Source organism: Mastomys coucha, unplaced genomic scaffold, assembly GCF_008632895.1.
Source record: "Mastomys coucha isolate ucsf_1 unplaced genomic scaffold, UCSF_Mcou_1 pScaffold8, whole genome shotgun sequence".
In the NCBI taxonomy this organism is placed as follows: domain Eukaryota; kingdom Metazoa; phylum Chordata; class Mammalia; order Rodentia; family Muridae; genus Mastomys; species Mastomys coucha.
The window spans coordinates 24,048,395-24,066,872 of NW_022196914.1; the positions used below are offsets into that span (position 1 = coordinate 24,048,395).

Below are 18,478 nucleotides of genomic sequence, written 5' to 3' on the forward strand. Positions count from 1 at the left end.
GTTTTAGTTTTTGTTTTGTTTTAATTTTATCTTATTTTCTTTTATTCTTTTTTTCTTTTGGAGGGGAACCTGGGAAAGGAGATATTATAAATAAAGAAAACATCTAATGAAAAAAATCTTAAAAAAAATTTATAAACTTCTTTCCTGCTGTAAATCGTGTTTTGTAGCTGCAAGAGATCCTCGCTTGTACTGCTGTCCCATCTACAAGAAGCCAGTTCGAACAGACTTGAACTACATTGCTGCTGTGGACCTCAAGACAGCCCAGGCCCCTGAACACTGGGTTCTCCGTGGGGTTGCCCTTCTCTGTGATGTCAAGTAACAGAAACACACAATCCAAAGTATTTAAATCTTTGTTTCTCTGTCCATGCTGGACATACACAAGTCAGGCTGTGTTGTATGCAATGAATGACGTGACACAGCCCCATACACTTTCTTGGACCCTTAGCTGCATTTTACATGTTTTGTTATTGGTGATTGACTCCTGCATTTGTTTAAAAAAATACTTATGATTTAAAAACATAGTTAACAACCTCTGAACGAATTGTGGGCATCAAATCTCTAATGATCTATTTTCCTTTCTTTCTATCTGAAGTCTATGTTAAATGGATGCTATTGACTCCAAGAGATTGTTTGTCTGTTAATGTGGTTCTGGCAGCAGCTAGGTTCTCTAAAGAAACATGGGAAACTGTTTGAATTTTGTTTCTGTTACCTTTAGCTTTTTGACCAGGTCAGGAGACTTATATCTAAGGCTTCAAGCAGCTAATTAATTTTACAAAACAACAGGAAAGAGAAGATGGGTTAAGATTGTACAAAGGCAACTCAAGTGAACTTGGAGTGTAAACATGTAGTGCAACATTCAGTGATGCTTATAATTAATATGAAGATCCTGATTGATGTCTTATAAAAAGTGCAGAGTCTGGACCAATAATGTACTCAGAGATCATTAGAACAATGTAAATTGATCCAATCTTACTGTAAAGGCATTTAAACAGAGAAATAAACATAAAAACCACCCACAGGCTTAGATCCTTATTGCTGTATACCAAGGGGGTAAACACACTGAAGGCAAATTTTATATATAGTGTTGTGTTTAATAAAGGAAATAAATGGACCTGCTCCAGATGCTCAACTGTAAAGCTATGCTAGCAGAAACCAGGAGGTATTAGACAACTATGAAATGTGGTACAGGAGAGTTCCTTCAAAGAAACAACAAATATACTAATAAGTGAAACATACCATTTACAAAGTATTGATCTCTCTGCACTTATCGCTATAAAATGAGTCTGAATGTGGACAAAAATTAAATAATAATATAAGAAACTAAAAACAGCAATTTAAAATACAGTAGCTAGAAGAATAGAGATGATCAAAGCTCTATAAGGAGTGTGGGGGAAATCCAAAGGGGTTTTTATTAAGTAGGAAATTCATCATTTATTTTGTTGTAAGTTTTAGTTAAGAATGACCTGCTTCACCTACTATGTATTGACTAGAAAATGTAATCAGCACTATGATTAGAATTACCATTAAGCTGTAGGTCTGATTAGCTGTAGTTTCTTCTGTAGGGTCTTCTACGTATCCTGTGGGTAGGGAGGATGTCTGTTCTCCACCAAATACAGGTCTGTGATCAGCATTGTTACTTTGTGCTCATTATACCTGCTTAGTTAGTGTGACTCCTACTGATCCTAGGCAGTACTGCTCCCATTTAAATTGCTTCTCTTGTATATATACAGGTCGATCCTTGAGAATTATTGCTGATTGTTTCATTCTTAAGAACAGTTAATAAAAATTAGAATGGGATGCAAATTAATAAAAGATTGTTAGTAAATGGCTAAATTGTGATTGTTTATTGTTTTTTTTGAAAGAGAATAATTGCAATTGGGAACCTAGAAAGAATGCTGTCAGAACTAGTCTATCAAATTTGAAAATGTATAATTCATATAACTTTATAGTACAACCTGTTAGTATAGATTTGCAAGTTTCAGAGACACCAAGTAGAAAAGGACACAATACAAACAATTATAAAATGTTAGAAATGAACTTAAGGTAGTTGTGAAACTAGGATGAGGCGCAAGACTTGTTTCTTCTTGGCCATTCTGGTTCCATCCGATCTCTTCCTGCTGATGGAAAGTGATCAACATTCTGAGGGAGAAAAAAATGACTGAGTCTACAGACAACCTAGGATGCAGTATAAACTACTCGATTGGGCTCGTGTCACTGTGGAATGATGGGCTTTCCTTCCCATATGTATCACTGCTGAGTTACTGAAATTGTATTTATTTTACAGTACCTACGTACTGGGTTCTCTGCTTCTCTGATGATACAATGGATGTCACAGGTGTAGATTCAGAAAAGAAGCAATTATTTAGGCATGCAATTATATATAATCTCAATTTTAGAGAGGGAATCATGACATATGTAGAGTATATAAAATATGATATCAAGATTGTAAGATAAGAGCTGTGTAGGAAAATACTGGATAACACAGAAATGATTAGCAAAGGCTGGCAGAATTCTCATTATATCAAGGGTGAGTAAAGTACATGTGACACCATCATATTCCTTTTTTTACATTTTTGTTTTGTATTGTTGGTTTGGACTTAGTATCTTAGGCATGCTAGGCAAGTGATCTCCATGGAGTTGTGTGTCCTCAAACTCACCATTTGTTTTTAACTGAGCATACAGAATATAACTGCAGTGCTCCTGTAAGCTGGATAGCAGCCATGTGTTCTTGCTTGTCTGATGTGCATCCCCCCATGCCATTCTTCCTGAGTTCTTCCCTGGTTCTCTTTATCTCCTATGTTAACAGCTCTTTCTTGATCCTTTTAGAGTTGAGACATAAGATAAGGCTTTCTTCCTAAAGCACACTTTCATTCAGAGGCATATGTATAGTTCTACAGAATAACTTCTCTGAACTTCCTCTATAGGTGATATTGATGAAAAGTAAAGAAACCTAGAGTTAGGGAGATAATGCCCCCATTAGGAGACAAAGAAGAGCTGTGTAATCCTGAGCATCATCTCTATCCAGGGGTGCTGCTTGCCTCCAGTGACTGACCTTTCATGAGTGGGCCATGTAGTAGTGTGAGTCAGAATGGCTCCCATAGACTCATATTTGAATACCTGGTCCTCAGTTGGTAGAATGTTTTGAAGTGGGGGGATTAAATCGTGTGATCTTGTTGGAGGAGTGTCTCTGGAGGTGGGTTTCAAAGGTCCATGTCATTACCAATTAATTTTCTGCTTCCCGTTTTTGAATCAGGATGCAAGCTCTCAGTTACTGTTGTAGTGTAATGCCTGTCTGCCTGTTGCTATGCTCCCTGCCAAGATGGTCACAGACTCTAACTCTCTGAAACTGCAAATCTCCAGTAAACTCTTGCTTCTGTAGGTTGTCTTGGTTATGGCAATGATTACAGTTATCACAGTGATAGGGAAGTAACTAAGACAGATGTTGAAACCATGGAGTGGGTTGTTGCTATGACAAGCCTGACTGTATTGTGTTCTGTTTTTGTTTTTGAAGAATGTGTAGACTTTGGGAGTTTGGACTGGGAAAGTGGTTTAATGCTATAAGCAGGCCTTAATAGATCACCCAAGCAGGAAGCAGGAAGATAGTAGTGCTGAGAACCATATAGACTATAGAGGCCCAGCTCAAGAAGGTTCAGAAGGGAATAACTCTAGTAACCAGACTAGATACAACTCTTGGGATAGTTTGGCAAAGAATGTGGTTGTTTTCTTCCTTAGTCCTCAAAATCTACCAGAGGCTAATTTAAAGTGTTTTACTAATTTCACTTGCAGGGTAGATTTTTTAGAAAACCCAATATTGACTTTCTTTTTTTTTGGTTGTTAGTAACTGTGCTTATGCAGATCTACAATAAAAAGAGTGAGCAGGGGAAAATGCACAATTTGTGGAGGAGAAGAGCATCCAAAACTATACTGGTGGAGCCCAAGGCTTATGCTGAAAGAAATAAGGGAGATCTGATGCAAAATGGAATAAAAGGAGGGTTCTTGCAGGGTGGACCCTACCCAGCTAGCTAGTCATAACTTGTGGAAAAAGGTCTAATGAATTATCTAATAATTGCCTATTCCTAAAGAGCCACAACAAATGAAAGACTATGTGAATGTAGTTCAAGGAGGGGATCTGTTTCCATCCCACAAGGCAGCATAAGCCACATGGTTCTGGGCTCAGAGTCATGTGAGAAACACAGCTGATTTGTAAGCCGACTCCATCTTGAGCTTGCTTGTCCCCAGTCGGAACTCTGGTTAATAGAAATACCACAAACAATTCCAGGAAGAGACTGTCCTGGGCCCAGGCCAATCAGGGAACTGAGGAAAAGTGCCTACAATTCCAGAGGTTATAGGTGAACTGCTCAAGCTGGCTGAAGTCATCACTGATCTGTCCCCATGTGCTAAGATACCTCTGACCAAATAAGGCAACTGCCTTGCTGGAGACTCCCATTTGCTGCTCAAACTCGTATAAAAATCCCTGCCTAACTGAGATACAGGGTTTTCAGCACAGGTCCACTGCATTGTTGGAGGAGTCTTTGGGGGGGGTGGTGGTCTGAGCTTAAGCTTGAATAAAAGCTCTTTGCTTTTGCATATGAATTTGGACTCCTGGTGGTCTTTGGGGACCCTGAAATCTGGGCACAACACATGAAGGGCACAGGAGTAAGGGGTTGTGGACTGTAAACCCCAAACAAACTCTTCCTCAAGTTGTCCTGGCCGTAGTGCCTTATCACAGCAATAAAAATGTAACTAAGACAGAGGGAATGATAGATTTGAGGAGGTGACATCTGAAGTTTGATCTCAAGGGGAGAAATGGAAGCAGCTTAGACCCGTAAGTGCTAGGACTACCCTCTTGCTGCTCGTGCTTATTGCTCTTTGTTGACCTGACACAAGCTAGATGAAACCTTCATTGAGAAAATACCTCCATCTGATTGGCCTGTGGACATGCCTATAGAAGCACTTTCCTTAGTAATGATTGGTTACTAGCCCCGTTGTGAGCAGTTCCACTTCTGCACTGCTGGGTCTGGGTTATTTATGAAATGGAGTCAGCTGTCTCCCGAGAGGCTCTGACAGTACCCCACTAATACAGAAGTAGAGGCTCACAGCCATCCATTGGACTGAGCACAGGGTCCCCAGTGAAGGAGCTAGAGAAAGGACCTAAGGAGCTGAAGGGTTTGCAGCCCCTAAGGATGAACAGCAACATGAACTAACTAGTACCCTCAGAGCTCCCAGGGACTAAACCACCAACCAAAGAGTACACATGATGGGACTCATGGCTCCAGCAGCATATGTGTAACAGAGGATGGCCAAGTTGATCATCAATAGGAGGGGAGGCCCTTGGCCCTGTGAAGGTTCTATGTCCCAGTGGAGGGGGAATGCCAGGGCCAGGAAGTTGGTTTTTTTTTTTTTTTTTTTTTTTGGAGGGGAAATCAGGAAAGCAGATATCATATGACATGTAAATAAAGAAAATATCTAATAAAAAATAAATTAAAAAAAATAAAAGAAAAGCAAGCCAGTAAGCATAGGCTCTGCTTCAGTTATTGCCTTGGCCTCCCTCTGAGAGAATGTAACTTTTAAATGGAAATAAACCCCATTTTCCTCCCAGAGCTGTTTTTGGTCATTGTTTTATCATAACAACAGAAAAGCTAACTAGGATACTCCCTAAAGGGATACTGTGAATCTGTGAGGCAGGGTACTGCCAGGAACAGCTGGCTTGGAGTAGAGGGCAGCAGAGGGCTGCTATGCCTATGACAGATCACACCTTGTTTTGGCAGGTGCAGCAACAGATGTGTAGCTGATGGGAATCAGGTTTCTAAGATTTGGGGAAGAGGAGTGCTAGATAATGATTCTTGAGAAAGATGTAATGAGACAACCAAACATTCCATACCTAAGCAGCTTCAAGATTGCACAGCACCAAAAATGTTATTATCAATGAACATTTATTCAAAATTTCAGTTTAACACAAAACTAGAAGTGAGCACATAATGGCAAAGATGTAGTGCCATGAAAATTTTTAGAAAAGTTATATATGTTCTTCATATATCTACTTATGTTCTTCTATATATCTACTTCTAATACCTTCTGAAGGTATTAGAAGTGAATTTAAAATACATGTTGAAACTATTTACTTTTTTGACCACTGGCAACACATCAGAATAATGTTTTGTTTATATTCATAATATAGTCCTACAGATTGGATAAATGGTTTGAAAAATCAACAGATGAAGTTTTGAAACAGAAAAGATCTGGCTTCATTCCTGAGTTCTTAGCATTGTATTCTATTGGTTGGCACGGACTGTGTCTAGTTGGTACTCATCATCTGTCCATAACTCACTCAGAAGGAGGAAGGTAGAGAAGTTGTCAAGGTCAGCTCTAGAACCACATACATTATTTGATGTAAGAACTGCATCTATAAACATACTTTCAGCTATCTTCAATGGTGAGACTGTTTTCTGTTGCACATAAACTTATTGTTACTGATGCCAAAGTAGAAAGTGTGGTTTATAATCTATACCTTTGAGATTTTATCGGTTCTGATCTGAGAAGCCATGAGTCTAAAATGACAGCTGAGCAGCAGTAGAGACAGACTCTTTTTCTCCATGCATCTATCTACAAAGAGATGGTGTGGGAAAGAAGGAACTGGCAGTGGGGAAGGACATGTCTGGTGTGAGTGACATTAACAGAAGAATGGTGTCTTCAAATTTCCTCGGACACTGGTACAGTTTTCTTGTTAAGCATATCGCTATATCTCTGGCAGATGGAGAGACTGAGGTTGATTTCATAATTCTTCAAATGATCATCCAAAGATGGCTTTTAGGAACTGTGTATATGGTTCATGGCAGAATGACTGACTGACTGGCAAGTACAAAGCAGGGCATGTCTTATCTTCTGGAATGTGGTATTTTCAAATGACAAAGTATGGTGATCTGATATTGTCATGTCAGTGCCATACAGAATTTAATCTGAAGTCTTATTAGACAGCTACCTTCCTTTGGAACACTCAGACATATACTTTGAGTCTGGCTAATAACTATCCCTTTCCTGTAATCTTTAGGGACTCCCTGATTTAGGGCTCAATTTAGTTTTCCAAGGTTCTGGATTTATAATCATGCTTAATTGTTTCCAAGTTTATGTTGGGTGGGAACAGAACCAAATGTCTTGTCCTCTCTTTAATTAGCATGCCAAATGGTATTTTTCATTGTGCAATACATCACTGCACCTTGCTGGGCATCTTGTGGGCAGAATCAAGACACACTGTATAGCACGGTGCTTGCTCTGCCCCAGTAATGTTTTATGATTGCTGCAATACTGCTCTTTATTTCTTTGCTTAGGGTAATATGCAAATAATTCATATCAAATGTTCTTCCAAACAGACTTACTTGGAAAGCCAATTAAGTTTTCTTTGGTTAAGAGTCAGTTTTAACTCTGTTCACTCCTGAAGTTGATTTGATATGCCCTCACCATACTGAAGAGGGAAAATCATTTGTATGCACACACAATGTTCAAATGTTAAACTCATGCAAAAACACATTGAAGGGAAAACACAAAATAACATTTGAGCAAATATCTGATCACCCCGTGGCCCAATGTATCTGTCACATTGGCACATGCAGTTGACTGTAGGAGAGTTTGAGTCAGGATAAGGCTCTAGTACTTGATCCCTTCTATGATAGGAGTTTTCAAAGGTTTTTTTTTGTTTTTTGTTTTTTTGTTTTACAAGAGAACAATGTGTTCTTTGCATGTGAACAAGCTGATTTGACTACTTCATGATTGAAGGAGAAGAAAAAAACTGCACAAAGGAGCAAAAAGAAAACAGGAACCCACCAAGATGCTACCGGCTGCTATAAAACAGACATACACCTCTATACCTTATGAGAAACTTTCAGCTTACTAATGTCAAGAACTTTTATTTGGTGGAAACTGACTGCAACATTAAAAAGTCAAAATTACATAGTTTTCCAAAACTATAGCCTACAAAGTGATGTAAAGAAAGATGAGCTACTTAAGAATCAATATGTGTACATGTATGTATATGTGTAGACACAGCATATGTATATGCAGAAATACATGTTTAAAAAAGTCAGTTTTAATAAGGCCACATAGAGTGTGCATTTGACGTAGCTGAGAGGAAAGGAAGCTTAAATGTGTTGAAGAATACTGAAGAAAATACCTGGAAAACAATGGAGTGAGGACTCCAGGAAAGATTATGAATCAACCTGTGCTGGGAATAAATATTGAAACTCCTCTTTGTGGCCAAGCACAGGTTAACATTCATTCCAAAATTTCACCTTCCTCAATGCAGTCAGCTCTGGTGTATCCCCCTATAATTTATTTATGCAAATAGATAAAGCAAAGCCCAGGACACTTTTAAAAAGACCTTCTGAAACATCTCAGTGTTTTATCATTTGCAAAGTGTTTATATGCTTCAGGGAATTTTTGCTGTTCTAGTGAGTACTCAAAATGTTTTTAGTAGTTTGGGAACATAGTAAATTATTTGTTCACATTTTATACTTTCTGATACATTATACAACTGATACCAAAGATTCATAAGTGATGAAAATAAGGGGCTCCAAAAAGATTATCAAGGTAAGTTGAATATCAATCTAAGGAAACAAAAACATTGTTATTGGTATTAGAAGTCTGACAGTTGAGCGTTAACTGGGACATTATGTAGTGTGTCCATATATTTTCCTCTAGTTTTCTCTGTTTTATTTCTATTCATTGTTTTTTTATTCTATTTTCTCCATACTGAGAGACTAAGGAATATTCTATTGGCCAATATTGATATTACCTGGCTAAGGACTTCACTGATAAGTTTGGGATGGATGTGAAATAGTGAGAGCTTTTCTAAGTTCTTGCAGTATGGATTGCCAGGTTAACAATAGAAATGGTTGTATTGTGCCATAGTGGTTGTATTTTTAACCATACCTAAAAAAGGTTGAGGCGAGGTAGATTTTTTTTTTTTTTCTTGGTTTTTCGAGACAGGGTTTCTCCGTGTAGTCCTGGCTGTCCTGGAACTCACTCTGTAGACCAGGCTGGCCTCGAACTCAGAAATCCGCCTGCCTCTGCCTCCCAAGTGCTGGGATTAAAGACGTGCGCCACCACGCCCGGCTACGAGGTAGATTTTTTATAAAGACAAAAATGAACTGGAGTACATAAAGCATTTTGAGCGAGTCACTAAGAAGTAAAGTGTCAGAGACTTGGTAGAGAGCTGGTGGACAGACATCCTTGCTGAATTAATTTTGTATGAGGTTATGGTGGTCTTTTCTAAGGTTAAGTTTCTGTCAAAGTCTTCTGTAGGTATAATAGCAATAGTCCTAGACAATCAGGAATGAGAACCTTTCATAACTTTGACTTCATTTATTTTTGTTAGTGTTGATACTCCATTGATCTTGATTAACTTTCACAGAATTGTTGGAAACCCATTTCTTTAGACTTCTGCAAATGTTGGTATGCTTGAAATTATATGTAAACATGATAGTGCTAAAACATGTTTTAGACCCAAAATAGGTTCCAAAATTAATGCCTTACAATGCACACACAAGGCAATTAGTGTAGTTTTAAAAAGTAAATCTTCCATTTTAAAAACATGAGGAGTTCTTTAAGAGAATAGTAGGAGAGAATGATATATTATTTGGCTACTAAATATACTTAGCCATATTGTTTCATACCAGCAAATTCATAATTTGAAACAGTACTTCTTATAGAAGAAACAAGACCAGAGATGTGCACATAGCCTACAGTACATAATGCTACCTTGAAAAATAATACTCTACCAGTTCTCTTTGGAACCATGGGCCACTGCTCTGGAAAGACGTTTTAAGGTGATCCTTGGGACTGGGGTACTTCTAGATTTTCAGCTATATATCAGGGTTATACAGACCCCAGAAAGCAACTGCAGGCTGGGTGGTATGCAGATTTCAATTAGTCTTTACAGATTAGAGTTTATGCAGACCTCAGCAAGCCTTTCAGGCTAAAGATTTCTCAGACATCTTTCTGTTAGCATCATTTCTTTTTCCTCATTGTCATTTTAGATAAATTCTGAGCACCAAAAGTTTTAGATGACAGTATCTTGAAGAAATACTGTGAATTTAGACATATGTCCAGATTTGAGGAGACCCATGATCCAATGTTCTTGATTCACACTAATCATCTGCTCAACAAGAAATAGTCAGAACTTGTGCTGTAGCATCATCTTAGTGAGGAAGATGATTAATCCAGAGGCTTGATTGGAGATTATCATTGACATTTAACCACAAGTTAAAGGGAAAACTCAGCTGAGCATGGTAGTACAGGCTTTAAATCCCAGACCTCAGGAGTCAGAGACATGTGGGTCTTGGTGGGTTTTAAGGACATCCTAGTCTATAGTGCCTATACAGTGTGATGCTGACAAGAGCAACAACAATAATAGTAACTAATTCTAATAAAATAAATACAAATAGAGAGATGTATACCTCACACACAAGACTATATCACTCAGGGTTCTCAAAAGGAACAGAACTAATAGAATAAACATATATTAAAAGGATTGATTAGATTAGCTTCCCAGTTGTAGTCTGGGCAGTCCAATCCTGGATGTCTCACAGTGGAGAGTCTGAGAATCGGGTAGTTGTTCAGTCCGCTAGGATGATTGTCTCAGCTATTCCAGTCTGGTGCTGAAGCAGAGCTATGGCACCTAAAGCACTGCAAATCATTAGTCTGTGTTGCAATTCCAAAGAAATTGGTTCTGATTTCAGGGGAGACTGGTTGCAGCAGTGGGATAGATGGGTTGACAGTGAGTGTGAGGGCAAGCAGATAAAAGCCATTCCCTTCTCTCATGTCCATTTTCTGTGGGCCGCCATCAGAAGGTGCTACCCAGGTTTAGGGTAGGTCTTTCTGTTCCAAATAATCTGATTAAGAGAGCTCTTCACAGGACCTTCTGTTATAGTTCATTCTAGATGCAGTCAAGCTGTCAACCAAGATTAACCACCATGGAGACTACAGAAGAAAGCGCTGATTGATTCCTTCTCAGCTAGAAACTGAGATTAGTAAAATGTGGCTGCAAAGTGGAAGAATGCCCAAAGTGAGCATCACTCAGGAAATATATTGTTACCCATTGTCATTCCTTTGTCAGGAGCTTTCTGGCCCAGTGGCTCTCTTTAGTGAGCTCATTATTTTGGCTCTCAACCTACTCAACAGGGCTCTGTTAATTTTAAGAAATTCCATATGTAATCATGACAATAATCACTGGCTACAAAACTACTAATTTTCTATGGGAAAAGAAAAGACACTTGCTCTACACTCTTACTTCAAGACTTCCTAGCTCTGTTCTGGGAAGATGCTCTTTTCCCCACTTCTACTATTTCCTTTCCCAGGTTCAGTGCCATGGTGGTTTCCTAGAAGATGTAGGTTACTCTAGGCATTCCATGATATACTCAAGCAACGAAGGCGCAGGGCAAAGGTGTGCCTCACCAGAGTGAACTCCTTTCACCCTACCTGTTACAATTCTATTTGTATATTCATAAAAAGAGGGCAGATTTCTACCATCGTGTGTCTTTAGGAGGCACCCTCGATGATCAGTAGTGCTGTTGTCTGCCTGTTTGTATCCTGAGGTCGTATGTTGATATGACTAGAGTGGGGTACTCAGAAAGCTTTGAAGTCAGACAGATAGAGTCTGCATGAAGAAGATGAATGAGCTTCTGGAAAAGACTTCTTGCTACTTCTACTTGAGAACACAGAGAACTCACCATCTGTGAACCAGCCAGGGGACTCTTAGCAGGCAATACATTCGCTACTTTGATCTTAGACACTTTAGCCTCCAGAGCTCAAGGAATATAAGTTATTTTGAATAAGATACTTAGGCTTTGTTTCAGCAGTTTGAATGTACTAAGCCACTCAGATATGAGTATTATTTCTCTTGAAGTCTGTGAACCAATTCCAGTCTAGGCTTCCTTTGTCTTCGTTTGTTGTTGTTGTTGTTGTTTTTGTTTTTGTTTTTGTTTTTGTTTTGGAGTGGAGTGTGTTTGTAATTAGATTTCAAAGAACAGTCCGAAACATCTACAGTTAGACGATTACAAGACTAGGGCATTCAGGGCTGATGTTGTTGCTGATGATCATCCAGAAGTAACTCTTTTGTGCAACTTAATTAGTGAAGTTGACCATTGCATTCGCAAACTAGTGCTCATACCCAAGGTGGTGGGAAGGAGATGTGAAACAATGGCAACCAGATACTAAGTACAACTTAGTATAACCCTGTTATACTAAGTATATACTTAGCATAACTCTATTATGTTAAAACAACTCTGTTATTTTATTATAAAATGACAGTTTTTTAAAGCATAATGGTTTTTTATTTGAGCTGTGCATCAGAGTAATCTGGGGAACCTTTAAAAGATCTCACTAATGAGTCCCTTCCTTCCATAGTCTACTTAAACCAACTTGGAAAGAGCAGTCAGGATAACCCATTACACCAGCCAGAACTGAGATAATCAACTTAAAGTTTATGCTAACCAATACTATTGATTACTATATCAATAAACTAATCAACATCCACCATGGAGGGAATAGGTAGTTTGGAGTAACCTAGCTCTTCTCTGCTGTTGTTCCACAGGCAGGGCCTGCTGCTGAGGCCCGGGTCTCGCTCTGCTCTCCCTGGTGCTGGCCTGTTGCTGCACGGTGCATTAGTTAAAAAGGAGGCAATGTATAAATGAGTTATTTTATTGTAGGATGGAGAAAATATGCTGGTTAAGTAAAGGAAGAAAAGGAGAAGAAGAAGAGAGAGAGAAAAAAAGGAGATAAGGAAAGCAAGAGAAGAGAACAAAGAGCAGAGAGGAGAGAGAGAGCAAGAGTGGGAGAGTGAGAGTAAAGAGTAAGAGAGCAGAACAAAGAGCAAGAGAGAGTAAGAGTAAGAGAGTGAGAGAGCAAGAGAGAGAGGAGGGGGCAAACCGCCCCTTTTATTGTATGGGGCGTGGCGTGCCTGGCTTGTGGTCAGATGACTGGGGATAGGGTCCAGCTAGAATGCTGGGAGCTTGGGGCATTGTCTGACTGATAGTGCACACATCTCCTGCAGGGGCAGCTGTGAGGGATTTGGGCAGAAATCTGAGCCATCGTCTCAGGAACTATCACTGAACGCCTACTGTCCCTTGTGAACAAATTTACTCTGCTCTGTGGGTCTCTGGGGTTCTGAGGTGGCAGCTCTACTGGACTCAGGCTGTCAGAACTGCCTACTGCCCCACACCCTGCATCTCCATATCTGAAACAAAACATCAGATGAGTGACTTCATACAGACATGTGTATGTGTGCTAAGGCAGAGAACAGTGAGCCCACTGCATACACAATGAACAATATGGCTCACTAGGACAGCAGACTGCTTTGTCTTCACTCAGAAGACCTTGGAGAAACTCAGTGGAATGCTGCTTGCGACTTTCTCCCACCAAACTGACACAGATAAAGATCCGATTATGTGGATTTAATTAAGAGTTCTGGGAACCCCGTTGATGAGAACAGTTTGAGAGTGGCTCCTGCATTTTCCTAACTAGTAAATGTGTATACAGAAAATTCTGATGAAAGTTCAACTTTCGGGTTACCTGCTTCTTACCTGCATCACCTGCACGTCACCACCTGTGTTACCTATGTCACAGCCTGGATAAAAGACATGGATCCCAACCCATAGCTCTCTCTTTCTTTTCCTCACTTCTTCCCCTCTTTCAATAAAGACCTTCCAAAGTGAGAACTGTGTTGGCTTAGAGCAATTTGTCCAGGAATAAATGCTTTTCAATTAACACTCAGCATGAAAGACATAGTGAAGGATGCTTTTCTTTCATTGTCTGTCTGTCTGTCTTCTTTTCTTCTTTCTTTCTTTCTTTCTTTCTTTCTTTCTTTCTTTCTTTCTTTCTTTCTGTGTTTTCTGGTTTTGCATTTGCTTTCTGCTAATAGGATTTTTCTCAATGTTTTGTCTGTCTCTGATTTTGCTATTTCTTACCTTTGCCACATATGATTCTACCCTCTTTTCCTCCATGCATCTTCTATATTTTACTTTACTATCTTCTTTCTATTAGTCATAACCTTTAGTAACTTTTAAACTTCTAATTCATTCAGTAAATAGCTCCTTTTAAACTTTATTTGAGGTATAATTAATATCTCCAGTCATCTTTTACTCAAGCTAAATATCATGTTATTTTAATTTTTTTCTTTTTCTGCTTTTCTCCTCCCTTTCTGAATGAGGGTGAGATCCCATGAGAGGCTGCCCATATAAAGGATTCAATTAAAAACAATGAGAGTTAGAATAATCTTAACAGATATATAAATTGTATTTTAGAGACATAGCAGGGTGACCAAGCAAAGCAATATGACACTCCAAATTCTCATAGGTCCTCAACTATTAAGTTCAAAGATAATGAAGTGGTTCAGTTATTGAAAAAAATAATTTAAAAGTCAAGCAGTAAAATTTATCAATGAGCTCAAATAGGATTCAAGTGGATAAGTAGAATGAGGAAAAAAATTCGTAAGTACAATAAAAAATCAGGAAGGAAAAGATTTTGATATAACAAAACAAACAGCAAATAGAACAAATGGAAATGTTGTAAATTAAAAACAGTAAGTATAATTTAAGTTCCTATGGGAAGTATTGTCAATGATTTATGATGGTTTATGATGAAGAAAGAATACCAGGAACTTATGATGGTATCATAAAGGAAAGAAAAACAAACAAGAATGGCTGCAGCTTTCAGCAACTCTACAACATGAACAAGACTTTAAAACAAAGAATTCATGCTGTAGAAGGAACTGGAATTCAAGATAAAGGAAAAGTAAATGTATTCAAGAAAATAGCAGAAGCATCTCTGAACCTTGGGAAAGATATGGATTTAAAAATACTGGAACCATTTATAAACCCCAATATATATAACTGGAAAAGAACTTCTTCACCTTTGAAATTATAGTTAAATGACAAGATCAAAGAAAAAAATCAATTAAAAGCCATAGATAGTCTTTATGTGAGAACTTATCAGGATATTTCCAGACTTCTCAGCAGAAATGACCAAAGCCAGAAAAAGATGTACTCAGTCTATGAGAATAAGTAACTGCCAATCAAGAAGCTGAAAGCTATCCTTTAAAATTGATTGAGAAATAAAATCTTCCAAGATAAAACGATTCATGATCCTGGCTTTATAGCCAGGATTGCAGAACGCATTTAAAGGATTCTTATGTGCAGAGAGGATGAAATGGGATCCAAAAACAGAACAACTCAGAAAATAGTAAATCTCATGAGATGAATACCCTAACAGTTGAGAATTATGAAAGAAGCAAGCATGTCCAACTCAGTGGACCAGAAACCCAAGGGTGGGTAAGACAACAAAACATTATTATCACACTAACCAGCTAAACAACAAAATTATAGGAGTCAGCAATCCACAGTAATAACTCTAAATGTAAATAGTCTTTATTTGTCAATAAGAGACACAGTCTACTTGATTGCATCAAAGACAACATCTGTCTGTTGTTTGCAAGGAAGACATTTCTCTTGTCCAGACACACAGAGACTGAAGATGAAAAGATGAAACACAGAATATCAGCCAAATCTGGAAGAAATTGGAGTAGGCCTAGCCTTTCTCAGGTCTGACAAAGCAGACTTCAATCCAGGTTAGAAAGAAGTGAAAGAAGACACTAGAAGGCAGAAAGATCCCACCCTCATATTAATGAAGCAGTAGAATTAATATTGTGAAAAAGTCTACATTAACAAAGTTATTAACCAATATCTATGGGTTCATAAAAATCATCAAAATTCTAAACATTCTTCTCAGAAAACAAAACTCTAAAATCTACTTGGGGATCCTAAAGACTGTAAATAGCAAAAGTTATAATGGGAAAAGACAATGCTGTACATACCACAGATATCAAAATTTCAAATTATACTTCAGAGCCATCGCAACTGGGCTGGAGAGATGGCTAAGCCATTAAGACTAGGCTCAAAATAAAAAATACAAGGTCAGTATGTACAAAAATGTCAACAAAGGACAAATTAGATCATATGAAATGAACAAGCTTCTGCACAGCAAAGAAAAAAAAACCCACAGAGGGAGGAGAATCTGCTAGCCACTCACCTGACCAAGTTTGTATTAAGAAGATGCTAGAAAATTATATGGCAAAGAAAAAAAAGGAATCTTATCAGAAAAATGGGTAAATGAATTGGACAGTTTTTAGAGAAGACATGGCCAATAAATATACAGAAATATTCATCATCTTTAGCTACTAAGGAAATTGAAATAAATATCAAAACTATATGGTGACTGAGTCAGAATGGCTTCTATCAAGAAAACAAGACATGCTGGTGAGGATAATGAGAGCATAGCATTGTGGGATATGAGTTAGTTCAGCAATTTTGGAAATCAGTATGGAATGTCCTTAAGCATTTGAAACTATCACATGATCCTGCCATCCACACCTGGGTCTATGAATCCAAGTCAGCATATATTAGAGATGTCTGCTTTTATTGCTGCTATATTGACAATAGATGATAGCATATACAGAACCAGCTAGGCATTCATCAGTGAGTAAAGAAAACATAGCATACACACAATGGGGTATTATTCATCCTCAAAGAATAATCAAGGACATATGGCATAAGCAACGTAAGCTAGAATTAGGAAGCTAAGTATTAATGTTTGCTCTGATATGGGGAAACTTGATCTTTTCCTTTTGATCCTAAATTTCATTCTCATGGGATTTCTGGGAATTGTTTTATTTTACTTGAGCTGTTTTGAATTTTAGGCTATCATAATAGTGGTTGATCAATTAAAAGGGGATTATTTGAGAACTGGGTGGGGGTAGTGTTTCCAAAAAGTATGGTGTGTGAATATTCTTAAGGCCCTTTACAGAAATGTACAAAATGCCATAACCAAAGCCATGATTTTGGCAATGAATGCATGTTCAAAGCAAGTACTAGTGCAGCAACTGACACAGCTTTGTGGTTGCAAAACCTAGGACAATCACATAGCTGAAAGGGAATTCTACAGCAGAGCTTACACTTTGGAGAGTAATGTTGGGAATCTTATATAAATAATCTTTGGGACAGGAGATATGGCTTAGTGGTTAGGAACATAACCTACTTTTACAGAGGACCTAAGTTTAGCTTTCTGCACTCCATCAGGTGACTCACAACCTGCTTGTTAATCCAGTTCCAGGGAACCTGGCACCTTCTTCTGGCCTGTCCAAGCACTGTACACTAATGTGCACACACATGCAAGCACAATTAGAAATAATTAACAAGCAGCTGAAAGGGTCAGATGCAGATACCCTTGAATGCACCCAACCAATGAAAGGAGCTGGGGACTCCTGTGGTTGAATTGCAGAAAAGCTGTAAGCTGAGGAGGAGGGCAGCCCAGCAGTCTCAACTAACCTGGACCCCTGAGCTACCAACCATGCAGCACACACCAGTTGATATGAGGCCCCCAACACATGTATGGCAGAGGACTTCCTGGTCTGGCCTCAGTGAGAGAAGATGCACCTAATCCTTGAAAAACTTGAGTCCCCAGGAGGTGGGAAGGTCTGGTGGGATGGAGATGTGGGGGTGCAAGCATCATCTTGGATACTAGGGTGAATGAGGGTGGGGGGGATGAGGTATGGGTGGGGTGTGGTCAGGGGGTGGACTAGGAATGGGATGAAGACTGGGCTGCAAAAAAAGAAAAAACCAAAAGGAAATAATTAAAAATTAATCTTTAAAGATAATCGATTTTATGTATTTCCTATTTCCTAAATCTACGTTGCTGTGTGTTTTATTTTTGCTGAATTCTGTTGCTTTATAAAACCATTGAGTTGACTCTTTTAACTTGTGACAAAATGTCCCATGTTTTTGTTAGAATGTATGCCACAATGGACTATTTCAGTGTCTTCGGTTTTTATACAGCACTCAAGTCACATGGGCATCTTGTTATAAACTTGGATTCAAAACTTATCTGACCTTAATCTTTAAGATGTGACTGAGCTTGTGAGTTTGCATTCCTAGAAATCTCCTGAGTTGTCCCAGTCCTGCCCTGAAGACACAGCAGAATACCTCAGTGTGTTTTATGGAAACTGTTGTCAGGGATGTGCACACTAACTATCACATAGTCATGATGAAGTCAATCATTGACTATTGTATAACATATTCTGCTTTGTTCCCAGTAGTGTTCTGCCTGGGAACATTTCTTTGTATGGTATTAATATAGCTATGCATTAAATAAGCCTGCCTCTTTGCAAGGCAGGGATTCTACTTCCCTTGTGAACCTTCTAGAACAGACATGGCTTTGTCTGTCTGGACGGAGCTTCTTACTTCAGATTCCTGCTGTATTACTTGCTCTGGTCTTAATAAATCTCTTCCCTGAGGATGATTTTATTTGACTTAGTTCCCTCTCCTGTCTCTCCCCCAACCTAACACAGGCAGACCCTGTCACCCTCTCCCTGCTTGTGTCAGCTGCTAGCAGTGCCCCTCATCACTCTTCCTCCTGTGTCTATGCCTAACCTCCTCTG

At 38.7% G+C, this 18,478-nt stretch overlaps 1 protein-coding gene across 1 annotated transcript in view; it reads left to right on the plus strand.

Annotated features, from left to right (window-relative positions):
- The window catches only part of Dnah5 (dynein axonemal heavy chain 5), a 249,501-nt gene extending 248,487 nt beyond the window's left edge, over positions 1-1,014 (plus strand). Inside the window, exon 79 of the mRNA XM_031360281.1 lies at positions 168-1,014. Coding sequence (XP_031216141.1) covers positions 168-319 — 152 coding nt within the window. The 3' untranslated portion in view covers positions 320-1,014. The remainder of the gene's footprint in view (positions 1-167) is intronic.
- Positions 1,015-18,478: the final 17,464 nt, after the last annotated feature.